The sequence below is a fragment of the Anarhichas minor genome, unplaced genomic scaffold (assembly GCF_050575085.1).
Source record: "Anarhichas minor isolate MPS153535 unplaced genomic scaffold, ASM5057508v1 ptg000011l, whole genome shotgun sequence".
Taxonomy (NCBI): domain Eukaryota; kingdom Metazoa; phylum Chordata; class Actinopteri; order Perciformes; family Anarhichadidae; genus Anarhichas; species Anarhichas minor.
The window spans coordinates 15,362,613-15,389,834 of NW_027466457.1; the positions used below are offsets into that span (position 1 = coordinate 15,362,613).

General features: G+C 41.4%; 1 protein-coding gene across 1 annotated transcript; it reads right to left on the reverse strand.

The window, feature by feature from the left end:
* LOC142948122 (solute carrier family 23 member 2) lies at positions 1-27,222 on the reverse strand. The gene is made up of 12 exons (XM_076090004.1): positions 27,151-27,222; positions 21,516-21,668; positions 19,237-19,394; positions 17,699-17,882; positions 16,060-16,241; positions 12,967-13,084; positions 10,317-10,473; positions 6,150-6,403; positions 3,169-3,333; positions 2,365-2,473; positions 275-370; positions 1-182 (listed from the first exon to the last, which is right to left on the reverse strand). The coding sequence occupies exons 1-12, from the start codon at positions 27,220-27,222 to the stop codon at positions 1-3; spliced, it is 1,830 nt and encodes a 609-aa protein (XP_075946119.1).

The following is a 27,222-nucleotide window of genomic DNA, read 5'->3' on the forward strand; positions in this document are numbered from 1 at the left end:
CTAAGATGTCCCCTGTTGGGTGGTCTTGTAAGAAGGGAGGAAGGGCAGGTACTGGAAACATCTAAACCGCTTAAAAACACTGTTTAAGTACGGGATATCGTAGCACGACTCGTCACAATAGTTTTTGCTTCCCTGTTGCACCTGGTCTTGCCAGCTTTTGATGCCCCGCTCTTTGTCGGTGCCTGAAGAAGAAAAAGGCGACGTTAGCTGATAGTGATGTAATGGCTTGTGTGGTTATTACTTGAGACCAACAGTAAAAAGCATTTTGACGTACCTGGAATCGTGTTATCAAGGATAAACCCGAAGAATCCTCCGATGAACATGTGTGTGGTGAAGAGCACTACGATCACTTGGTCCAGCTCTTCTATTCCTTAAAGATGGAGAAGAGAGTAAAGACACAACATTTGTTAAATTTTGACACTATAAATCTTGGTAGCAAGCATCTCTTTATTCTCTCTGCTCTGACCTCATCCAAATAAACACACCCACACCTCTGCACCACCATACGGGAAGGTGCCACATTTTGAATAATTGCAGCCGAAGGACAGGCTTCACCCTGTCGCTGACTCCTGTCCTCTGCTGTGTGCAGCACACTCTGCACACAGCAGAGGACAGAGACAACGAGCAAGGAGAAACACTGAAGCTCATAGAAACTACGCCATGTGTACCATCACTTTGTATCACAGAAGCTAAAGGGGGCCTCGGTATTAGAAGGCGAGCGCTGAGGGGCGTGACAGCGGCATTATTTGACGACCTGGGAATGAGAACGGGCCTGAAGACTCTTTGCTGACGCCCAGGCACAAGAAGAAAGGCAGGGGGCAGCAGGGTGTCTGTAGAAACGGGATAGCGTCACTCACTTTTAGTGGGTCACAAATGATGATTGAGACGGTTATTTTTGTTTCAGTTTATACCTTGTTTTTTTTTAGCAAAATCCAGCATAGAGCTGGCCTTTCATGTGGCAACATGTGGTTTATGTGAATAATGCACACCATAAAGGGGGCCTGCACACTGTTAGGCTCCAAATAAAAAGTGACACTTCATTTTCTTTTCTTTTTTAAGGCAACATTTTGATCTGTAAGATCTTCCTCGCGTCATGCGTAAACTGCCTAAAGTTGTATGAAATAATACTATCAAGAATGGCAGACAGCGCTGACGCAGCAGCTTGACAAACACACGCACTCAATCAAAGCAGTCAAAAGTTCAAGGAGCCCGCTGAGTTGGTTTTAAGCCTGTGCCTCTAGAGATGTCTGGAAGAGCAGCAGCAGTGTTTACAAAGAGCCTCCTCTTGTGTGGCACTATCAGCTGAGTGTTGAGGCTGGGGGGGTATTAAGTCAGGTGAAAGAGTGCTTTATCTGAGCCGGGCAGATCACAGACAGTGCCAAGGAGGTTAGCCAAGAGGATTGGAAGGTAAGCAGCCTAGACAAACCCAGACAAACCCTCATGCCCAGTGTTAAAGTCTGGATTAGCACTTTCCTGGAAGACACTCGAATCACATGACTCATGGGATCAAGAATTTATGTCTGCGGAAAAGTGCTGTTTAATCTTGAGGATTGCTCTTTTGATGGCGCTTCTTTGTAGGTGGCCACGGAGAGACGCTCCGCAGCCCGATCAATGTGTCATCAGCTGATAGGCTGTGATTGATCCCTGATTGGTCCTCCGATTGATCAGACCCGCGTTTGTAAAAGCTCCACATGGTCTAATTTCTTCTGTTGGATTAGCGTAATTGGGTTCTGCCTGTTGCGTATCTTTAGACGTGTATGGGTGTATGCGTTCGCTTTCTTGCTAAACGATATTACACATTTTTGTAATCATTGTTTCTCCACTTTTTTCCCTCTAATGTTTGTTTTTTCATGAAAATCTAAATTTTTCCTAAATAAAAAAAAACATAAAAGTCAAGCAGGTCAAGATATAAAGACTGAAGGTAACCAAGTGTTTGCCATCTGGGCCTGTTGGATTTGGGATGTCTTGGCTTTAGAAGCTTAGGCCTTTTTTAGAATAATCTGTAAGTGGAGCAGTGGGAACACACAGCCTCCCACTCACTGTCAGAGGACCTCTGACAAGGATTTAGAACTTCGGTGTGTTTGCCAATTCAATCTTTGCAGAAAGAAGTAAGTGTGAGTGTGTGAGTAAGGGCGGGGGACACAAATTACAAATATTGGGCCCATTATAAATATTATTTAGGCATTGACGACTGATCTGATCGAGTCATTTCCAGTCTGGATCTTTTGGTATTGTCAGTCGCCAGATAAACTAACTCATTATATTCTACATGTGTGTAAGTGTCTGTAGATGTTTTTAATAAACTCAAGGGTTGTTCCCATTTGAAGGGGCTGAGTCATGAGTGAGTGAATGTCTCATAATCACCTGTGTCAATGATGCCGGGGTTGGAGTGAAACCAGGTCGGTAAAACGAGACCGCTGAAGGTAGAGAAGCCAAGGATGAGCAGGTTACGCGACGAGTTCAGGTCCACATACTAGGGGAGGGAAGAGAGAGAGAGAGAGAGAGAGAGAGAGAGAGAGATTTGTTTGTTGTTCTGCCTCAGCTGGCTGCCATCTCTGTTTTGGAATTTCACTAAAATGTGATTAGAAATAATCTGGAACCTCAAACAACATTTCTATTTTGTTGCAGGATTCATGTTTATTTGGTCATGGCAGGTCAAATCAGGGCAGACAGTGGGGGGGGGGGGGGAGTAAAAGAAGAAGCATTTATCCGACTACATTACATAAAATGACCGTGACTCTGTGAGGGGCATGACACAGCACAGTGGCACAGTTAGCTTCTGTTCCACTAGCTTTAAGCTCTGATGTAATTTCCCTTTCATTGGTCTTTCTGTAAAACTAAAATATGATATCAGGGTTTTCTGTCCGATTTCAAAGCTAAATCCGAGCACCTTGTCATTGCAAACCCAAATAAAGGTTATCTCTAATAGTTGATGCCCATAGAAATTGTCTGTTTTTTGCTTGTATTTCAGGGTCACCGGGTCAGGGCTACAGCAGCACCCCTAGAACCAGTTAGACTCAGTATCTCAATCAAGTGGCCCTTAGCAGGAAGGATGTTCTTGATTTTCATAGGAAAGGGCGCCATTTCAATACTCCATTTGGGAAGTGATTTGGATAAAAGTGTCCAGCAAATGAAACATAAGATGTTGTAGTATTGAACTGAGTTTACCTGGAGGTTGGATATTCCCACCGCTGCGATCATTCCAAACATAACGAGGAACATGCCTCCGATGACCGGGTCTGGGATGGTGATAAAAACTGCTCCAAATTTCCCAAAGATCCCCAGGACAATCATCAGAATGCCGGCCGTCTGGAGGACCAGTCTGCTGCCAACCTGGCATAAAATGAGCACAGGGTCAATACAAGAAGGGTTAATCCATCTTTCTCATCATGCCACCTTTCATTTTTACCAGGATGCTGTGTGGGGGGGAAATGAGCATGAGCAGGGACACTATTAATCAAACTGACACGCTGTGGCTCAGTGTTATGTGCTTTTTACGTACTCCATAAAGAACTCCATAAAAATCCAACTTAATACTCGAAACAGGAATCTTTATGGATGCTGTCGTCTGTATTTTTTTCTGAAAGCAAAGCTCTTCACTCCGTATAAAAACCTTTAACGCATTCTGGCTGTAGAGTTAGAAAATGTGGGTTAAACCGTTGCGGTCCCGTGGACAGCTGAGCAGGCAGAAATATCAGATGACTCATCGGCTATTTGCTTTTTCCTCCTCCAAACTATCGGTCAACCTCAGGACTCAACAGATCCATCTGAATCTTGGTGAGCAGACTCTAAAGACCTTCACGATGCTAAATTGTGAAGCTTTTTATTTATTTATCTTGGAACGCTGTGGCGTGGGGAAGCGGACAATTTGCAGTCTTCGCCATGACACAGGAAGCTGTTGTGACTAAACTTTACGTTGTCCAACCACGAGTCCAATGCCTGGGCTGAGTCATATAGAGGCAAAAATCATACAATTGACATGGAATTGACATGGCTTGGTCTACACATGTTATACAGCAACATGGTGTAAAATTCTCTAGCGCCACATAGTGGACAAAAATAGCAATACATCATCTTCAGTGCTTTGGATCCCACCAGTACCGTCGATGTGTCCGAAGGTGCGAGGGCTCGTTCATCGCTGCTTGCAGCGATAAGTGATTCTCCCTTTTTTTTCCAGAATGTGAAGATCATAGATTATGATTTAAGAATCTATAGTTAGAGTGCAGAAGTGAAGAAAACAGATTATTCAGAGAAAGAGAAGGACACTCCTCTTTCCCATCAAGTCGACTTTATGCCGGTTCCAAGGACGAGAATTCCTTTGACTTCCGAAGAAATTCTCTGCCACAGAGTTTTATTATCGCGCAGCACGGAGCTGCGCAGCCTGAGAATCGAGGAGCTCAGAAGGACCACATCGTCGGCCACGAAGTCATCTCATCATATGGTCACGTGCAAACTCCATTTTGATAGTTCTATCTATCTTCAATGTGTAGTCCCACGTGACGTAGCCACGTTTTAGATTACATCATACGTTGTCTGAGCTGTTCTCTTGCCTCTACCCCCCCCCCCCCCCACACACACACACACACACACACACACTCTCTCCCTCTTACCACAGTTTGTTGATTTTAGATAGCGTGCTCATAAATGTATAGTATTTGTTCTTAGTTTTAGATATTAGTTGACTAGATCATTATTATTGGAACTTAATAAACTCTGTTATCACTCTGATCATACGAATCGATAAAATAATTGATAGTGTCAACTAAATGTAGTGAAGTAAATGGTACAATATTGGCTTCCAAAGTATAGTGCAGTATAAAGTAGCATACATTGATGTTCTCAAGTACTTGAGAATTGTACTTCAGTGCCTGAGTAAATGTACTGACAGTACTTACATTCCACCGCTGGTTTCAGCTGACATCTTATGTGAACATAACTCTGAATACCGTCGTACTCTATTCTTAGAACTTGCAGATGCCTGGATGATGCCCACAGTAGATGGATGCTATATGGATTTTACACCATGGACATAAACTCAATGGCATTACAGGGGAAGCGTCCACTGGCTTGTAAAGCTCTCTGCCAGACACACATCAAATCCCCATAAATCAACATTATTTGTGAATTAAGTCTACCCTCCTTCACCTCCACTTGGCACTCAGTAATGTATAACTGTGTGCATAATGTGCAGACGTAATACATGAAGAAATCCCATGACTGAGCTCTTGCAGTGTGTGAGTGTGAGTAAAGTCTGGACAAACAGTTGTGCTCAAACAGGCCAACAAAAATTGGGATTCATTTATGATAATGAATTCACTGCTATTCAGAAAATGAGGTATACAATAGGTTGGGCTCACTAAAGCTCAGTAAAGTCAACTTGAGTTTTCACTGTAATGTATCAGAACTAAAGACAGCGCCGAGGGATTCTTCCGAGCGGACGTGCCGAGGGGCAGTTAACCATCAAAGCGCTCTGCTAGGCCTACTTCCCAATCACACGAAGAGGCATGTGTTTGGGAAATACAGAGCATATGACGTCAAGGTAACGCGGTGTGAGTTACCGATATACAAATGGTCATTTTGTGGGTGAAGTATTCTTTAAAGTAACAATGTGTATGTGATTATACACTTACTCGTATATAGCATAAGATTTTGTTTGTAGATAAATGAAAGGGGCTGCGATGCTTCTTTCCTTATCTCTTTTATTAAAGGGTCCACTGGGCCACGCTTCACGAAAGGAAGTAAGATAATGCCATCAAACAATAACATCCGCCGCTGAAACCAGCCTTCTTAGGAGGAATGTGATTCTGTTTTGAATTTCAATGAACTTTTTCTATGTGTTATGTGTTATAAAAGTTTAGTAGTCCATTTCCAATATCAGTGAAATTCATTGATTTTTAATACCCAATTCGAAACCTACTTTATAATTTACCATTTGACCGCAGCTAAGGTCAGCAACTCGCTGGTGAGGACATGTAAGATATTTTCGTCCGTGGAAACAGAAACAGAGCTAAAAGCAGAGTAAATATTACATTCATAAGGTCGGCAGAAACATGACTAGATAAATGCTAATGAAATTTATCTAAATGAAGTTCCCAATTGTTAGAGTTAGAGAGCCCTGACACACATAGGGAGACTATAGTGACGCGTACCTTGGTAATGCCGAGTGCAGCGATGTTCTGGCTGTAGGAGGTGGTGCCGTTTCCAGTTCCCCACAGCGCAGCCAGGATGCAGCCGATGCCCTCCACCGCAATGCCTCGGTTTATGGCGTGAGTCGGCGGAGGAGGGGCACCGGACAAGCGAGCGCAAGCGTAGTAGTCGCCGATCGATTCCATTGTAGATGCCAAGACGCCCGCCGTCATACCCAACACTGAAGACACGCTCACTGTGGGCGCACCCCATTGACCTATGTGTGCAGAGTAGACACGCTTTAGATTCACATATTCACACACACACATATTCAGACACAAATGTACACATGAAGACTGGATTATTGCCTAATCCTTCAACATTTTAAGTTTGCTTCCGCTCCAGGGGACGCATTAAGATGTTCCATATTTACTAAAGCTAGCAGACAGCATGTTGAGAGACAAACCAGTCCTCCTAAACCATTGGGGGATTTATAGACAAGCAGCGGAAGAAAACATCTGCCAGACCAAATGTTTACATGACGCCATGTCCGCCTTACTATAACTCTTAACGCCTGAAGGATCCAAATATCATGCTAAGATTCAATTCCCTTACATTGTGTAACTGAAGTCATCCCCGCAGTCCCAGCCCAGGTGAAATTCAAACATTTTATGTAAATTTAATTCAAAACATGACATCATTTCATAATTTATTGAGCATGAATAACTGATACATCTAGGCACTATGTTTCCACTGAAGACAGATGGTAACATCTAACAAGGTTCTCCATCTGGACTCAGAGTCCTTTCTTTTAAAACCTTATGTCCTATGTTGTGCATTTTCTGTATTGTCCTGATAATATCTCTGTGATGTGTTTGCAGGCTTGGGGAGTAACAGAATACACGGTTAGGCAATTAGGATCCAAAACAAAGGTATCAGAAAAAAAGACGCCATCAGATTACTGACAGATTTGTTAATAATGAGTTTATTAGCAGGATTACAATTTTTGAATACACTTTAAAATAAAGAATGATAAACCATGCACATGCTTCAGGACAAGAGTCAGCAAGATAGCCATCATGCACAGGTTAGCGGCCTTTAGGATTTCAAACCCACCCGGTACCTATGGTACCTGTGGTATTGCAGAAAAAAATAAAGTTACATAAAAAAAACAAACGTCAGTAGCAGAACTCTCAGTCGAACTCTCTGAGCAGCGCGGTTGTCTTTTCCTAAGTCCTTATGAATTCTCCTTCACGTCTTTCCTTGACCTCGTGATGTTTTCCATCGAGGTCGAGGAGAAGTGGTCGGGAAAAGACAAAAGACACGAGACATCCCGGCGCTGAAAGAAGGTTTGTAATAAGTGGGCGAACCACCTTAACCACCTTAACCACCTTAGGTTAATTTCATTTGTATCGGTACTACTGCTGCTCCAAGTTCAAATCCGGATAAGGATTCGATGACAGCAGTTTAACAGCTGGAGGACAAACTAGCCCTGTACTTTGATGTTCGCATTTTCTGCTTTACATACAAAATAATGACGAAATGTCAGTCATTTTTCTTTTGTCTCATCTAGGGATGGGTATCGTTTGAATTTTATCGATGCAAGTACTCTTTTCGATTTTGCTTGTCGGTGCGGTTCCTTGTCAATAGTGTTAACGGTTCTTTTTTGATTATATTGAGAGAAAAAGACAACTAAGAAAATAACTGACATTGCTTTATTGTTATTGTATGCAAACAAATAGTCTTTCCTGAGCAGCAATACAAGAAGTTCCAAAATCTGTACAATTCATTTGCAGCTAAACAACTAGCTAATCAGATTAAAGCACAACTCCGCCCCTTGAGCAAAGACACAGAGACAGAGAGACAGAGACAGAGACAGAGACAGAGAGAGAGAGAGAGAGAGAGAGAGAGAGAGAGAGAGAGAGAGAGAGACAGAGACAGAGACAGAGACAGAGACAGAGAGGAGGTTTGAGACGGCGAGATCTCACTCCGTAACTTTTAATTAAAGTACCGATAGCAGAACTCTGGACCTGACCAACACTCTGGGTTTCTACTGATTTAGAACCGGTTCCCGTTTTGAACCAAGTTCCGTGGGGGCACCCTTACTCTCGTCTTTACTTTTTTGTGATGCCTGGATTAGGCTACTGATTATATTTTCAACAGTTGACCAGTAATTGTACAGCAACACATGTTTAAAGTAACCCTCCCTGCTCCCTGTAATGCTGACGTGCTGACATGCTGACGTGCTGACGCTTTTCTTCTTTCGATGCGTGTCATCGCAGAAACAACATTCCCAGAGGAATATGATGCTATCATAACCTAGCCTAAAGTTTATTTGCCTATTGTTATTTGTGAGGCATCAACACGTGAAGGTGTCAAAGGAGAACGTTGAACGTGACCTTTAAAGCACACACGTATGCTGCGTCAACCTCTTCGGTTGATGATGCGGATACTTTTATCACATTTTTCTGATTCATGGATCAAATACAGAACCTTTTCGAAAGCCTGCAGAAACATGCAGTCACACACAAGACACGCATGATTAAACATACATGATCACTTATAAACGTTATGTCACGCATAGTTAGAAGGGGTTTGGGTTCATATTAGGATTAGAGTGTTTTCTGGTTTATTTGACTGTTTTATTGTATTTTAAATAGGCTTACTCCACATCCGTTGATGCACAATGAATAACAGAATGTCCTGGCAAAAGAACTGAACAGACATTTTACCAGTTTGACAACAGGGAAGATGTTGAGTCTGCTTTTATAGAAAAGGTTTTATTTAATTGGCACAGTTGTTCCTGTTGTCACTGTAGATTGTTTTCTGGTTAAAACGTGGATTACAGGGTCCGAGTGAAGAACCCGTTTGCAAACAGTTGCCATGTGCAAATAATCAAAAGGTCATAAAACTGGCTCATAAAAAGTTGTATAATTATTATAACAGCAGCACGTGTTCCTTGAAACTCTACACGAGTTGTTGCCAGACAGCCTACTCTCTGGCAGGAGATTTCTAGTCCCAGTGTGGTAATAAAAACCATTTAATCGATATATCATCATCATCTCATTTAGACACTAAACTGGAGGAAATCTCCGAGAGCTTCTGTGAAGTTTTGGCGGGTCATTAAAGAGCAGTTGTGCAACCCTCAGCTGAGCTGCAGAGCATCCTGTTTGAGTTTTGGAAGTTTATCAAAGACAAATTTGACTGTTAAGAGAACCCTGACATTTACGACACCTGTCAGATTGTTTGTTATTGGCGCAGCCACTGCAGGAGTTTGGGCAGCACTGATATCCATAGTTATTGTATAATGAATCCTGTATACAAGTATAAATGACAGTATGAGATTTGTCAATTAAAATTACAACAGGTAACCTCTTTATCATCCTCTTTATCATTCAGTCAGTTCAAATTTGGTACAAACTGCATGAACTGTTGAGGCAAGAAGGATTCCTCTACTCTAAAACCAGTTTGTGGAGAAATAGACTGCTACCACCGATCTGTCAGAGAAGTAACTTCAGATTATTATAGAGAAAGGTGCCGAGAACACCGCTATGAGGATGGGGTATAGACTGATACAATCACTCCATATACATTGCACAAATACAACTCCAATATTTCCCTTTGTTTTAGATGTGGCCTAGAAGAGGGAACATTGTTACCCTCCACCTGGCAGTGCCTGAAACAAAAGAGGTTTCGGCAGAGCGTATGTGACACCCAATCCAGTATCCATGGTGTTGACTTTCTATTGGACCCGGAGACTTGTTTATTGAGTAACTTTACTAAATACAACCTTAAAAATGTCCAGGTGATGAAGCTCACAAAAAACTTGCTGGCAATGGAAATCAGATGTAGCGGTCTCGATGGAATGTGGCTCTCTTACACGAATAGTTCAGAGAAGATAACGTATTGCTTAAAAGGAAAAAGAGTAAAACATTTAACAAGATGTGGAAACCCTTCTTGGATTATATAAAAAATCATCAAAGCGCACCAAACAGATAGCGTCTCTTTTTAATCTTGTATTGGTGATGTGACTGAATACCTGGAGCTGCTTCTTGTCTCTTAATGTTTGTTTAGTTATATAATTTTATTGTCATTGTTGTTCATTTGACTTTAAGTTGTTTTGCTTGCTGTCTTTTTGACTTTGTGCTGTTATTCATCATTGATTGGCTACATGATATTTGTGCACTCACCTGGGTAAGGCACATGGAACCAAGGGGAGTTTTTCACGGCGTCCAGGCTGATGTCGGTCCTGGCGGAGAAGCCGTACTCATCGGACTTTGTGGGGAAGACGTCAAAGATGGTCAGTAAGAAGCAGACCAGCCAGGCGCCGCACATCCCGAACAAAGCCTAGGATTTGTCATCAGATGCAAAGCGTCTCAGTGCACTGAAATGGAACTTCCACCAATATTAACATTCTGTGAGAATACTAAACTCAACCACATGCCGAGCGTCACGTCGAGCGTCAATCCGCCACCAATAAATCAGCTCAGGAAGGATCGCGTGGAGCACAGGTTCTCACAAACAAACTCCGCTATTGCATCATTCAAACAGCACGAAATATGACGAAGTTTCTCGCATTCCATTTTTATGTCTTCATTCAACACGCCTTGGGCACTGGCCTAGACTTCAGATCGTGGGAGCAAAGAGTTGTGAAGAATGCTTTTATCTTATGCGGGGCTCTTCGAGGAGTGTCGAACAGTAGCTCGGGGGCAGAGAAAAGAATGTGCTTCAGTTTCCTGGATTTCTGTCATCTTTACACCTTTAACCTATAGGATCAAATAGGAAGATATATCAATCCATAACAGCTTCATATTCAAACTATAAATTACACATTTCAGTGCCAGAGTATTTCACGCATCATTTGACTACTTAATGATGAATGAGGACTTGGCAAGACGCTGTATATTCTACTGGGAGTTGGCTAACCTCGTACAGTAGATAGGATCTTCCTATGCTGCTATATAATCCCGCGCGTCACTCCTTCACACTAGAAAGCACCGCATTCCATTCTTTGTGTGGCTTCATTTGACGATGGAAAATAAACACTGATGAAAAGCCTTGTTTACTGTAAGATGGAGAGACCTTTAGGGTTTTGTTGTTGTTTGTTTTTTAGGCTTGTGAGTCCTTCTGCCAAAATGTGTAGCGCTGCCATACACAAAGCATTCCAACCCTGAGAAAAAGGTGACTCAGAGGCCTTTAAGTTCTCTGGAGGAGCTTCTGCATTCGGTTTGATGTTTTTGTTAATCTTTTTAAACCTTTATTGTTTTTTGAAGTCTGCGTTTTGGTAGCATGTTTACTTTCAGCACCATACTTCTAATCATTCACACATATTCACACCCAGGAGCTTCAAAGCACAGCCGAAAAACCCTCAGGCTGCTGGCAACGCTTGTTTAACAGAAAATAAGTAAGTGTTTAACGATGGGAAAGGATTCTTCTGTAGTCAACGTCTGTGTGTGTTAATCTCTTGGCACAGTGTAAATTACTTTTGTACGTATCCGCCGAGTTCTGATTGACAGCAACCGGTTGTTGTAACTGTGTGAATGATGCAGGGCGGTTGAAAAAACTGAACCCATCCTTAATGAATTCAGGGTAAGAAAAACAAACGCATTCTCTGTGTTGGTTTATCATCACAGATGATCTCTACCTGTCAGTTTCAAACTAGTCAGAGGACATTTGAAGCACTCAGAAGTCATGAAAGACTGAAGTTCCACCGACTAAAGAAAACAAAAGACTTTGAAGGAAAGCATCCAAAGTCACGCAGGATCAGGCTGCACTAAGACGGACGGAGGGCAGGACGGAGTGCAGGACTCTGGTGGGACGAGAGGTGGACTCGTGATTCTTGGTGGTCAAACATCAGTCAGAGTTGATGGACAACGTTTCCCTGATGTCGAATTCTTAATGTGAAGATGTCGGCCATATTATCTGCCCAGAGATCTTTTTTTTTTTTTGTTGCTGCTGTTTACGTTCCTCCTGATGCAAATCTAAAATAACTGCACTACAGGAATGCCCTACTGCGAGTATTCTGAAAAGTATTATTATATTACTGTTTTGGTTTTGTTCTGTTTGTCGTGTTTTTCTTGTGTTGCAAATGAGCTGCTGCTGCATTTCGTTGTGCCGCCCTGTGTTGCATTGCAATGAATGATCCTTGAATTTCTTCATACATTTGAATGTAATTATCTCAGTCACATTGACTGGTATATTTGTGATAATAAAAAATATAATTATAATTATTATAAAGTTTTTGTTAATGTACCTCTAAAAATGTTCAGCTCCACAGAAGTTTATGGACGCATTATTTTTATTTCTGCTGGCATGTAAGATGAAAGCAACAGTATCTGCACAGATGCTTCAGGAACGGAGATAAGATTACTTACATTGTAAAAAAAAAATCAAGTTGTACTTGTTTTGAATATAGAATTATAATCTAACAATCTATAATCTAATCTTTCTGACTTAATTATCTGACTGAGGATGAAAAATAGCTTTTAGCTATATCTCTGTATAATGCATCTGATTTCAAGTAGTGAAGTTTATGTTTATTATGTATGGTTTATTATATATATATATGGATATCTTTGATTTGGACACTTTGAATTAGAAACATACACATGTTTTTAAGATCCACACGGTCACTGCACGTTATGAGCAGACTTTGGCTTAATGCTGGATGATTCCTCGCAGTGTACAGTATATTTACATTTATGGTTTTGAAGCGAGGCACGGATGTTATAAACAGGTTTTATGGGACAAACATGGAGCTGAAACTAAAATTGTATGTTTTTTTTTCCATGACAGAAGAGAAGCAGAACGCATGAGACCCGGAGAACTTTGGCAACTCACAGAGAAGAGCTTGAAGAGAGGGTACTGGAAAACCTTCCACTTCTTATCCTTGTACGCGATCATGGGGACGTTGACTTTGCTGAGATACTGAGAGAACAGCAGGATCAGACACACCGTGCTGTAAGAAAAGACAAGACAGGTAAGAATGCCTCACTCGCAGTAGTTTCCCCAAAGGCCCGGCCCTCGCGCACAGCTACTAGTGTAAATCTGCTTTGACATGCTATGCTTCTATATGTCTTAGCAAGGGAAAGCTCACAGCCAGTGAAAACATGCCATGTCAAACAACGGGTCATACTGATACTTGTCATCGTCTATATGTATGTAGCATAAAATCAGTCAATCGAACAATGTAGAATACTTATTAACTCAGTTCCCTGCCTTTGAATGGGATGTCATGCTGCCCGTGAAGCACTTCACGCTGTGCATGAAAACACTGCACACTGCATGAAATGCCGTTCTGGACCGATGCCAGTGTCATGGTGCATGTTGTTTCAATGGGAGAGTCTGCAGCATGTGGAAACGTCTACCAGAAACAGTTACTGGAGGTAAAAAAAAGAAGCTGTATCTGTCAGCTCGACATAAAGAGCAAAATCGGTCTATGTCATGAACATATTGAAGGAAAATAAATGTGCTTGGACAAAAAAATAAAAGATTCTAAGAAACCGTAATGGATCTTGAATGAAAGAGCAGGAAAACGGCAGGATGCCCGAGAGGGGAAAGATGCGGGAGACGGTGATGTGATATCCTAATTTGTGAGAATGTGGAGCTCCTAGACTTCTAAGGTCTCCTGCAGTGTTTTCAGAATAAAAGCCCCACTCTGTATTGTTATTACTGTATGTATACCATGATATCAATAATACATACTATTAGGGCTGCATGTTTATGGTACTTTTTTGATAATCATTATTCTTCATGATCATTCATTGATGTTAGGGACAAAATATATTTATTTTGCACTTTCTCATTTATATAAACAGAGCTTTCGTAGCAAGACTTCTTACCTAAAATGAAGTCAACAGAGCTTTCCCTTTTCACGTTGTGATACAGTCCTGCTAAGTAACACATCTTTGCATTAAATCAAGTGCATTTTGGAATATACAACAGCGAGCGAGTAATATACAGCGTAATACTGCGGCCCTTTGCACGCTCCCAGATGACGGCTGTGTATGACGGGGTTTATTACCCTGGGATTGTGTTCACATACTTTTTAATGCAGCTAATGAACTGACAAAGTAGAGCGGACCGAGGGCTACCTCTTGAAGCGGTCTCGATTCTGTTGTTGGTCCGCACTAGGGTTTTTTTGATTAACAGCTTTCACTCCGGACAAAATGAAACCGACAAAACGCTCAAGGGTTCGGTTAAAACGGGCCTAACAGGTTGTGTTCGTTGTGTGTGTGTGTGTGCTGGGAGTGTTGAGAATGTCTGTGTCTCTGCGCCTGTAAGCTGCTGGTTATCCTGCAAAGGGACTGCTGGGTGGGTGGGGGCTAGTGCACTGAGGCTTAGAAGGATGTCTGACTGATTACCACCACCGGGAGGTGGATGTGCTGAACCTTTTAAAACCTTTTAAAACCCGCAAGGATGGCTCTATGTAATGACTTTAGTGGCGGCGTGTGATGGCGGTAAATGAAGACATCTTTCATGGGGTTGGACGGCTCAGGAGCAAAAGTAAATCAAAGGAGCATTAATATGGAACAGTGGGCTGCAGCAGCAGTCGCTGTGGAGGTTTGGTGGATTTAAATTGTGGCCATGACGGCTTTGATAAAGAAACAAAGTGGGTGGAAAACAGACGATGAGTTATCGAATGAATGAAGATGTTTTGCTGCACAGAAGCACAGAAATTAGATTAGAAGTCTGTTTCCAGTAATGCTGTTAGGTTCCCATGCATTTCTATGTCTCATCTTACTGTACTATATTTGTAAATGCCAGAGATATGTTGCAATTGCAATCGTGTATTGCAATTTTATCATTAATCCTACGTGTAATCTTACATAGAGCCTCAGACACAGATGACAAACTAAAGTGAAAATCTGAGGATTGAGTGTTTCTGAACAGTTTGATATCATAATAATATCACATATCATAATATCACATATCACAATACCAAGATCTCAACCCAATTGAACAAAAGTCTGGGATTTTGGACTTGGACAGGTGACATCATAAGAACACAAAAGGAGGGAATATCTTTTGGCAGAATGGTGTTCATCCAGTCAGTGAGGTTCACAGACCAATTGAAGCTCCTGAGGCTCGTGGTGGAACAACAAGGTAATAAGAACTTTTTGTTTGTTTTTCCTTTCATTTGTATACCTGAGAGTACATTAAAGTACACATACATATACACCTACAACACATATGATCACTATATCAGCTTATCATACAATATATGGACATAACCTCGACCATTTTGACGTGATGACTTTTTGTGCCATATATGGACATTACCTCAGACGTTTTTACGCCATTGATTTATCCTATGATAAACGAACAAGGCCTAAGTCATTTTACAGTATTGATTTATTGTACAATATATGGACATGACCTCGGTCATTTCTACGTGACTTATTGTACGATAAATGGACATTACCTCAGAAGCTTTTACGCCATTGATTTATCCTACGATAAATGGACATGACCTTGATCATTTTTACAATATCGACTTATCGTACGATATACGGACATGATCTCGATCATTTGGGCGCTATCAACTTATCGTACTATATATGGAAATTACTTTGATTATTTTTGCTGACCTCGATATTGCCAGTTGTGTTAACATGTTTACATAAGAATGGCACAAACATTTTTGCCAACATGTTGCCAGAATAAACAGTAGGGTTTTCCCAACCATTATTATACTTGGGCATTACGCAGATGTTGCACATGTTCTGTTAACAGAGCCCGAGAGTTTAGGATATTTAATACTGAATATAAAATGGCAATAATATTGTTTGTCGCAATTGTTTCTGGTACGATAAAACGCCCAACACAAAAAAGTTATCGACAGGCTCATGTGCTTCATAAATATATCCTCCACTACAAATATATGTTTGTATATTTTGTGCAATGCAGCGGTGTAAAACACCATCCACTCACAGAGCAGCTATTCCCCAGTGACCTCCAGACTTCTTCCCAGCTTCATTGAACAGCGACAGGCCGATGAGGTTGATGGTAGGAGCGATAGCCAGCGGGCCGATGTATTTCAGTACGAGACCCACCAGCCCCGAAAAACCCAGGACGATCTGGAGCAGAGAGGACACCAGGATGGCTCCCTGGATCTGTGGACGAGGCAAGAAGGACACAATTGAGCTAGATGCCGGGTTGTTGGTACTCGACTGTGCAACACATAGCATACCAATGTTGTTCCTGGAGGTATATTTAAACTTATAATAACTTTAAACTAGCTTTAATGCTTTTTGCTACTGTGAATGGAAAACAAAAACAATTTGTGATATGTGATTTTGAGAGTCGTGAAATATTATAGCTCACAGAAACATCGCCTTGTGAAATTTAGTTTTCTAGTCACAGGCATGTCTTGTGTTCTGTTTGGTGGACATTTTGGAAGACAATAACCGTGATAAAAAATAATAATAAAAGATGACTGCAAGATCTTGCTATGTATCTGCATACTCTAAAACATTTTGATTTCATTTCCTTTTGATTTGGTATTGGATGTAACTGAGCTCTGAGTAAAAAGAAAAACATGTATTTATTGACCTTTAAAGGTCTATTTTTGGTTTCACTATGCAGATCTAAGGGTGAAAAGATAAAATATTAGAGTTATGTGAACTTTATTTTATTATCTGTAAATAAATGTATGTTGTCCGTTTCATAAAGCAGTAGTTGTGTTTCACTTATCGTCCTCTTAGTATTCTATTGGCCTCTAACCCATTCCATTTTAACTTGAAGTTACACATACACACATACACACATACACACATACACACATACACATGCATGTTGACTTTCCCTCAGGGGAAAGATTTCTTGTGCAAAACTGTGAACAGAGCTCTGTTACAGCAATTTAATACATATCTAATATCATGGAAATTGAGTATATAAAGTATAATTATGAGAATAATGATTTATTACTGAAGAGTCTTTGGAATATTTATTATTATTACTTTTTGATTAAAACTAAACCTAAATTTCTGGTACGATTAAAAAAATGAAGGGTTTTATTTGAATGTACCAAACTTTTTCTTAGAAATTTGGCATTTTCAACACAGTTTTTTGACCCACATGTATATATTTTACCCACATTTCTGTGTTTTTACTAAACATATTAGCATTTGAACACAATTTGAAGGTGTTTGATCCCAAATGTCCAGTTTTTTAAGTTGTGTTATGCCTATTGTATTTTTTTGAGGGGGTTTACAATATATTTCCCCTTTGGGGTTTTAACCACACATCTCTGGATTTATGTTTCCAGTCCAACCGTTAAGCGACAGGATTAGTGCCTTGCATGCAGGGGTGCTGTGGTTGAAGTGCATAACAAGCCTGCAACGATAACCAATAAGCAGGTTACAGCTATTATTTACCGCCAGCTGCAGTGTATGTGCAAAGAAAAGGTAACTGAGCAATTCAATTTCTTGAATTGAGACTATGATACACGGCCTTCTTCATTCCCTTTAAATGAATTAGCGCTGCTTAGGCGACTGATTGGTCACCTCCAATGGAAGGGCACAGAAGGTGCTGAAAATCCTCCTCTGGCTCAAGTAAGTATTTGACATACCTCACGCATTCGTGACATCCAGACTTCATCGGAATTTCCATCTTGCAGCGGGCTGGTACTGTTCTGCAGCTGCATGGACAGCGTCACAGATGCTTGTGGGGCTGGACACTGCCACTTGGGGAGAGCGAGAATGGCCAGGGTCGGAGTGATGAAACTGAATGTTCCACCCTGGAGGATCGGTAACCTGCAAGTCAGTAAGATGACGGGGTTAAAGATCAGAGGTCCCTGGACCACATGATGTCAGGTCTCTGCCGACTAGGATGACCTGGAATTGTTCAAAGCAAGCTTGAAAGGAGAGCTGAGAATGGTAATCATTTTGGCTTTCAGAGTGAGGACTGAGATACTTACAGAGACAAGGACACAGCGCCGCATCGCTCACGGTGTGTTGGTTTGAGAGAGAGCGGTAGAGAAGGTGGAGGCCGGTCATCTCATAATGTGAATCTACTCTCATTTGTATCGTTATTTTTCTTTCAGCAATATCGTCAGTAGGGGAATTTCAATATTGACTAACCCTGATGGAAATTATAATTAATAATGCATGAAATAATGTGGATTATTTTCTTTTTCTTGTGTTGCAGCGTATATATTTCTACAAACTTTTGTCTGTATGTCTTTGTGTTTTTATCCTTTTATTCCCTTGTTTAAAAAAGACCTTCATAGCACAGTTTAAAAAAATAAAATTAACTTGTCATTTAATGTTTAAAGTGTTTGCTGGGATTCCACTTTTGGCTCTTTAAGCTTTTGCCAAACTGTGTAGGTGGAAAACTCAAACTAAAGCATTTGCAATTCGCTCAGGCTTACTATTACAGCAGTGGGGGCAGGAAGGTGTGTGTGGTGCCCTGTACTGTATTGTACTCTATAGTATGTGTGGGTGACAGCTGCACTGTAAGGCATAGAGATTGAAAGATTTTCCTCTAACAGGGCCAAACAGCTCCCAGGATTTAGCAAATCTCTATTATGAAAGGAAAGCCACAAAATAAACTGTGTAAACTTTGGAGATCAAAAGGCTTTGAGGAACTCATCCTGAAGGATAAATCTCACTTCCACTGTTAGTGTCACGTAGAGCCCGACGGTGGACTGACTCACCGCACTTAACACATCAACCACCACCGGAGTCTCTGCATTAGCTGAGTTGATCTTCAGGCTGTTGCAAATACAGCTCAGCACTGTTTTGGGTGCACATGAAGGTTCGGAAACCAGCACGGGACCATTGCAAGGAGGCCGTGTATGTCGGGCAAGTGTCATGTAATCTTCAATACATTTTAGGTTTAAATACCTCTTTGTCCTTATCATCAGCAGTGTAAATCATTCAGGTCAAAGGTGTGTAGAAAGGGTAATAAACTAGAGTTCCCTCCATCTCTTAACCAGGGCATTCCCTCAATTTGTACCTCCTGTAAATCTTAAAACACGGGGCTTTGAATACGAAGAGGAGGTTCTCACATCTGTATGTGTAAATCTTCTTAAGTGCAAGTCAACATCTCCGTGAGGCCTGGTACCTTCCAGTTCACTGGTTCAGTGAGACAATAAGGGGGATTTACCTGGTACCGACAGCTGTCTGCAGTAGTGTACATAAACCCGACACGAAGAATATGGTGGAGATGAGCTGGCTTTTGGCGACGTTGTTGTCCTTTATGCAGAGGGGCTCGGCCAGGATCAGCGGGACTGCAATGATGCCCCCAAACGCGAGGATGTAATGCTGTGGAGGCAGACGAAAAGGTTTAGATTTGGTGATTTTTTGTAAAATGTATACATATGAATGTTTTCTTGTGTGCCATCTTGAGGTTTAGTTCAGTTTAGGACAGATTTCCATTCATCTGGGAGAATTTGGATGAATGGAAAAAAGAAATTCAAGGGAGATGTCAATAGGCCTCAGCAGATTTATGGGGCTATTTTCAAACCTACCACTCCCACAAATCAGATGGAGATGCCTATGGTCAGTTCCATGACAGGAAACTGGAAGGAGGCTTCCTTCAGGAAGAAGGCTGCTTAAAAGGCCACAGTTCATCTCCAGTCATCATTGTACTTTATGCCTCCTGGCAAGTAGGGCAGCAACAAAAGTCTTCCACTCCCGTCTGTCCTGGGCGAGTCGCTGGATGGTGCCCCATGAGTGGTTTAGGCTCTGCATCTCCTTCTCCACAGTTCTTCTCCGTGTGTTTCTTGGTCGGCCTCTTTTTCTTTTCCCTTCTGGTGTCCAATGTAAGGCTGTTCTTGTAATATCACCAGGGTCTTTTCTCAACACATGTCCTATCCATCTCCATCTTCTTCTCATTAGGATGGTCTCCATGCATTCTTGTTGGCATTTGTCATACAGTTCTTCATTTGAAATGGTGTTTGGCCAGAAAATGTGCAGAATTCGCCTTAAACTCTTGGTGTGGAAGGCTGATAGTCTGTTGAGATCTTCTTGTGTCATTCTCCAGCATTCAGAACCGTACAATAATCTCCAGGGAATGTATGTTAATCCCAAATTGACAGAAGCTCCTCTTTACATAGTTCTTACCACAAAACCCCACATTTGTATTATTCTGTGACACACAACAGTCCCTGACAAATACACTATTCACTCCTGTTTGAGTAACGTTTGCTAAAAACTACAGTGCCAAGGTATTTCAGAAAATCATTTGTGCTTTTTAAAAAACTATATAGTGTTAACCTGTTTTTTGTTTTTTTTACAGAATTACGTCTTCAGTAGGAACTAATTGATTTGGGGGTTTAGTGCCAGAGACACGGAAGGAAAGTCAGAAGGTGTTGAGTGTTGGTTTGAAGTCTTTGAGACATTTTTTGACAATAACTAGCCTATAGCCTTACACCAGCCATATGTGACGGTCATGCTGCAAAGCGACATTCGCTCGTCCACGTCCCACAAGTGGGGCAGGAAGCTTGGTGAAGTAGTGACAACACCATGGGGTAGTTGGTAGGGAGAAGTCAACAGTAAGCGTGGGTGTGAGATGGTGTGGCTGAAGGTTAAAAGTTGGTCAGATGCTGATAAATAACTCAATAAATCAAGAGTCTTGTTAAATAAAAGCAGATGGTGAAAACAAATCCACTCCAACATCTTGTCTTTGTCCAAAAAAGGACCCGCCTCTCCAAACCAGGAACGAGCCCCGTTAATCAAATGAGATTTCAAGTTTGACGGAATGCCACAGGCGAAGCTCCCTGGCTGTTGTTTTTACAGCAATTAGGAAGGTATCACAGTAACTTGACAATAAAATACTGTTGTTTAACACATGGAACCATTTACTGAAAGGTAGCGGAATAATTTATTTCGTAAAGGTATTTCAAATAGTTGCTTTCGGCTCAATAAATCGTACGTATTCACTAGGGCCGTCCAAAGAACTTTTTCTCGACAAAGAAAAACAAAAGCACCACTTTCAATCTTGTGTTTACCAGAGATGTGCTCATAAGTTTCTTGGAAATGAGTCATTCAGCATGAAAAAGCATAAAAAAATAAACGACTTAAGAAATATTAGTCGAAGAAGACCAAAACGACCGATTATTTGACTAATGGACTAAGAGGCGGCAGCCCTAATAACCCTATACTTGCTTGCATTTCTCTACAATCAATATTGTTATTTGATCATTAGAAAAAATTAGCTAATCTCACAAATCAAGACACAAATTTTCACCCCAATGCATAATATTTAAACATCCACTAATCAATACTATACTATTACTATTAATACTATACTAATTAATTACTATACTAATACTATTGGCAATGAATGAAATAACTTCATGTAGTGTTAAAAGTTGATTTTATAGAGGACTTCTACAACGCACACTATCACACTGGACCGAACAAGGCATGAGATGAAGTTACCTGGAAGCCGAGCAGAATGCAGAGGTACCACGGCGGCCGGTCATTGATGGAGTAGACCAAGTCTGAACCTTTGTCCACGGTCTCCTCCAGGGCCTCCGTGTGCAGCTCTCCGATGTCCACGGTCAGCTGTGGCGGTTCGTCACCGTCTTTGTCCTTGGAGAGAAAGCAGAAGCAAAGGAAAGCAATTCAGCAACGTTCATCTATCCAAGCAACATCAAATAAAAAACTATATTTTCATTACAGTCATTTAGCAGACGCTTTTATCCAAAGCGACTTACAATTCAGATTCTATCACATTTCTACACCGTAGGCACAGCTACAGGAGCAATTTTGGGGTTAAGTGTCTTGCTCAAGGACATATCAACATGCGACTAGCAGAGCCGGAGCCAGGGATCGAACTGCTGACCCTCTGATTGAAAGACGGCCCTGCTATCCCCTTAGCCACAGTCTCGTCCCTCTTTTCCGCTTTAACTCCCAGGCCCACATTCTTCTGACAACACAAGCATACCTTTGAACCAATCCCTCTGTTGCTGTGAGCATACTTCACCAGAGACTCTCACAGAGCACAGCTTTTTTTCTTTGCATTTGAAACTGAGGGCAGTTCATGGAAATCCTTCCATCTTCACTTTTATGGGGAGCTGTGTGTTTAGTTCAGCTCAGCTGGCAGACACCAATATTGATCGTACCCAACGGAGTTAGTGTGAGCAATGACGTGCGGATTGGCGAGGTGAACTACATACCTTCTCCCAAATCCTATCAAGATTGGGGTGATGAAGCTGTAGAAAGTTGAATTACAGCCAACTTCTTGTTTTTAAAAGAGAAACTTTAATGCCTTTCTTGAAAGCGAGTGGAAGGAAATGAGATAGTGCAACATAAATCATGGTCATCTTCAGGGATCAACAGCATCCTTGTTAAGGTGCTAAATGAAGATGTGAGGATTTGACGAATAAGTTGTACGTACTACTATTCACTGGGGCTGTCCTCGCCCAAAGAACTTTTTCTCGACAAGCTGTAGAAAGCTGAATTACAGCCAACTTCTTGTTTTTTAAAAGAGAAACTTTAATGCGTTTCTTGAAAGCGAGTGGAAGGAAATGTCATAGTGCAACATAAATCGTGGTCAACTTCAGGGATCAATAACATCCTTCTTAAGGTGCTAATAGTAATTCACTAGGGCCGTCCTCGCCCAAAGAACTTTTTCTCGACAAAGTAAAACAAAAGCATCACTTTCAATCTTGTGTTTACCAGAGATGTGCTCATAAGTTTCTCAGAAATTAGTCATTCAGCATGAAAAAGCATAAAAAACGACTAAGCAACTTACATTGGTCAACCTGTCACTATATTAGGATGTTTAATGTATTTCTTATGTTCATCCTTCTCACTGGATGCAGCAATTATTACACTTAAGAGCTGCCACACAAGATATTATCCAGCCTAGTGAATGCAAGCATATAACACACCCGGGGGTCCCACAACCAGAAACAAAGCCCCATGCTGAAGCCGTCGAGTCCTTCTGTGTCTCAGAGGTTAAATCTGACATTCAATAGGCACTAAACTCCTTGTTCTAGACATCCCATCCACTGCATCCGTCCCCCCTGAGAGTCACATGACAGAGACGGACCGTGCAGATGTGCACCCATCTGCACTGCTTTTCTTCTCCGTCTTTGATTTACTCGTTCTCAGCAGGTGGTGCATGTTGTCGGTTGCTCCAGTAATTACATGGCGAAGTGCTTCCATCTAGTGGTAACTACTCGCACTAAAGTACATATCACTCTGCATTCATTTGTGCATTGTGTTTTACGAGTTACGTAACTTGACATTTGTTTGTGAAATACAGTTTTAACCAAAATAAATATAAAAAACAAACTAATTACTGTGAGGAACGAACAGTTTCAAGTATATTTTAGATAGTCTAGCTGGAGGTCTGATTGTTTCAGTATACTTCACGTGAATTATACTGTAGGCGGCTATGGTGGATGGTTAGTGTAAAAAGTGGAGGACTTTCCGGGGACCGAGGATCACGTCCTGAGTCCTGTCTGTGTTTAGGTGTCGACAAACAAAAGCACAACAGAGAACAGCTTTGCTTCAGGTCACACTTAACTTTTTCAGTATTAAACCAAGACCACAATCTTTCCCTAAGTGCTGTGACTGACTAAACATGACTACAAAACATTAACAATGCTACAAGCATCTTGTGACATGGCAGACACATTCATAAACAATGACTTTATTACATTGGTAATCAGCTCATTTTTCTATTTGCAAAGAAGTCACCACAGCACAACGCCAATCACAACACTATTTTCTTCTAAAATGAAGCCAAATCAATCCAAAAAAGTACTCAAGTGGAGTACCACTACCTCAGTAGATACATGTGGAGTTAAAAGTGGCAGCAGAGTGATTATTCAGGGCACAGCGTCATGTGCTGAGATGTGTGCCCTCCACAGCTGTGACGATATGGATGGATAAATTGAGCGTGGGAGGACCAATCGGTTTGCTGGCTGCATGGATGATCTTCAAGAGCCTCTTAGAGTCAGTGAAGTATACAGAAGGATACTAAAGACCCGGTTCAATGGCGCTGTGATGCAGCAGGAAGCAGGAAGTGTTTTAGTTTCCGGATCACTGATCGTCTGTTGGCAGCATCTGTGAATTTGTATGCTGATTCAAACTGGGATTGCCGTTTAATCTAATGGTGAGATATTTGAAAGCCTTAAACCACCTCAACCCTCTTCATACAGTGTTTTTATGTGTGTTATGTTTTATGAACCATGAAGCGTTAGAATGTAATGATTGTGCAAAGCAACACAAGCAATGTCATATGTATATTTGAAATAGAGATAAAAGGAAAAAGGGGAAACTATACTAAGTTACTTCCTATGTTTTCGCCTTTTAATCTGGAGGCCAAAGTAGTTGGGTTATTCCACCTCCAGGCCGTTATCTCGTTTTTTAAAATTTTAAGTTTAAACCGGTTATAATATGTTTAAATTTCAAATTGATAATATTGATTATCACCTCCATAAGTAGCGGGTCAGATTCTACGCAAAATCAGACAAAATCATGCAGGTCCACTACAAACTCCTTCAGCTCAGTCTCCAGCAGGGCCTCACCGGGAAGTGGAGAGCTCCTCCTTCCAGCCAGGAGCGGAGCTTCGCCTCGCTGCTCCGCTGGTCCCCGCTGGGGGCCAACACCGACACCATACTGCTGGAGACCCAGGATGTATTGCTGGGCCCACTGACGGGAAGGGAGGCACGGTAGAACCAGAACCAGGACTGTGCAAGGCAGACAGTCGGACCCTGCTGCAGTATAACGAGAGGTTTTCTGAAGGTCCTCGTAGTAACTTATTTACTACTAGTTTATACTAGTTGATTATTGGTTAATGTGACTGGTTCCTAGTAGCCTGTAACTGAAGTGTTTTTTCTTGAGGCAGGAGGAGCACTTTGTCCGGAACAACAACCAAGTTCACACCCAAACAGCATCTAACCTGCCATCGAGGTCAAGCCTACTCAGGCGCTGATGAAGCCGATAGCAGCTACGTGTATCTTACCTGTAAAAACAAGCCACCAAACGTCCACATGAACTGTGATGTAGACACCTACAGTACAAGAAATGCTATTCATTAGCCAAATCTACATTTAAAACTGTGAATTTTTAATTTTGGCAAAATTCTCTACATCTTTACAAACTTAAACTGAAGTCTGTCTGACCTGTCTGAGGAGACAAGATCAGCAATCTGAGCGGTTCTGTCCGTGTCCCTGTCTCTGTGAGACGGACAGTCTATAGCAGGTGACTGAGTTTGTGTTGTATTGATTTCCACACTTTCATACAACCATGCATGCAACAAATAGGTGTACAGTTCTTGCCATATTCAGTCACACCAACTACTTTCCACTGTAAGACACATTCCCTTACCTTGTTTTAAATACTGCTACATATTCACCATTCGTTTCAGTTTGTGGGGGGCAACATACTTGTGTTAGCACAATGGCTTTGCTGTTTGGTTCCCTCCCCATGAATGCATTCCTTTCTATTAATGAATCTATTTTGCAACAACATTGTATGAGACTAGAAGTGCTACTTCCAGCACGGTTTCTCACAAACATGTAAAATGTTCTCAATTGTGTCAATTATTTGCAGAATCATTCACAATGAGTGAAAGACCAAGGGTCAGAGTTACTGTCCTATGACAGTGTCCACCAAAAAGAGATGTGAGCCCCGCAGAGACTTTTGGGTTTTGCTTCACCTGAAGCCGGCCATTGTTTTTGGAGTTTAACCTCCATCCTACGTTGATACCTGAAACCGTAAATTAGCTTCCACTGGACTGCGCTGACAAACAAAAGCTCACTTGTAAAAACGGCAAGAAGAATGCCAAGAACACATTTGCTTTCCCGTTCCATTGCTTTGCACTGGTGAGTCCGAAACGTAGTCCGGGTAGAAAAGACATTCGGTACCAGGTTGCTGCATTTGCTGAAATTGTTTGATCTCAACATGCATCCTCATCTGCTTCCATTTTATCATGGTTATCTGCTATTATGAGCCTTAAGAAGTGACTGTTGGGATTTCTCACATGCTATATGCGATTGATGTTTTTAGCTCGAAAACAATGGAAAGAATCTTAAAAAGGCACCAAGTAACGTGTCTTCTACAGAGTGAAGTGATTCCATTACCTTATCACCTTTTTGTTTTGTGCTGCACATTTCTGTAATATAGCCCATATAGCCCAAAAACAGTAGACTTAGTTTCAAATGAATCTTAAGTGTGACTCAAACAAATGTAAAGAAGGAAGGTAAAGCAGGGCCCAAAGTTCTAAAGGGGTTATTGTGAAATATTATTACAAACTCAAAGCCCAGAAATGAATTATAGAAACTTAATCTGGACGTCAAAGTTGGCAAGCTCGATCGATTTATTAAATGTATAAATCCTAGATCAACATCTTTGACTTCATTGTATGGTAGAAGTCTCATGTTGGGCCTTTGTATGGGACTGTCAGGTAGTACACAATACAAGGATAATAATAATAAATGACGCCCCATTCCTTTGCCGTCATTATTTTACAGATGTTGACAGACTGACGTGTTCGCCCATCTGCAGACGAAAATACGCTGTTTGTTTGGTGTTCTCATTTTTATAAATTCTTCAGTTAATTTGGGATTTCGGGAGAAAAACAAGGGGAAGCATCAACCCTGGGCTCAGCTGTGTACACTTGCGCGCCCCATGAAGCCTGACCTTTTCACCGTACTCACACAAACCACACATCCCCGCTGCAACATCCTTTATCCAGTTTCTGTGTCGTGGTTAGCGTTTCATAAAAGAACATTTCTAGGTCAAGACCGATATTTGCCACATTCTTTCAAACCACGCAATCGATTCCTCTGAAATATCTCGTCTTTCGTGAAACACATTCACACTTTGGTCGTTTCACATTCCACAGTGGCTTACATTTAGCTCTTACTGCTGTCATGTAAGTAAGTAAATACCAAGACTATAGTAATACAAAAACAGCTTTCATATCATATATAATGATAATAAAGATATTTGCCTGACTGATCTATCTCAAACCCTCAACAAGTGTTTGACACTTTGATTTTGTGGGTGTCACAAAGCCCAACTGAGGAGAGAATAAAGATGACACGTCACTTACCCCAAATGCAGGATTGACCGTCCCCTGCTCCTTGAGTCCCAGCTCGATTTTCTCCTCTGTAGCGAGACGCAT

Excerpts from the sequence above, each read along its gene's own strand:
- LOC142948122 (XM_076090004.1), bottom strand. The coding sequence starts at position 27,222 with ATGCGTCTCGCTACAGAGGAGAAAATCGAGCTGGGACTCAAGGAGCAG. Across the intron at positions 16,242-17,698 it reads GGATGTCACGAATGCGTGAG|ATCCAGGGAGCCATCCTGGT; the intron begins GTATGTCAAATA and ends CCTCGTCCACAG. Across the intron at positions 371-2,364 it reads CCCCGGCATCATTGACACAG|GAATAGAAGAGCTGGACCAA; the intron begins GTGATTATGAGA and ends TCCATCTTTAAG.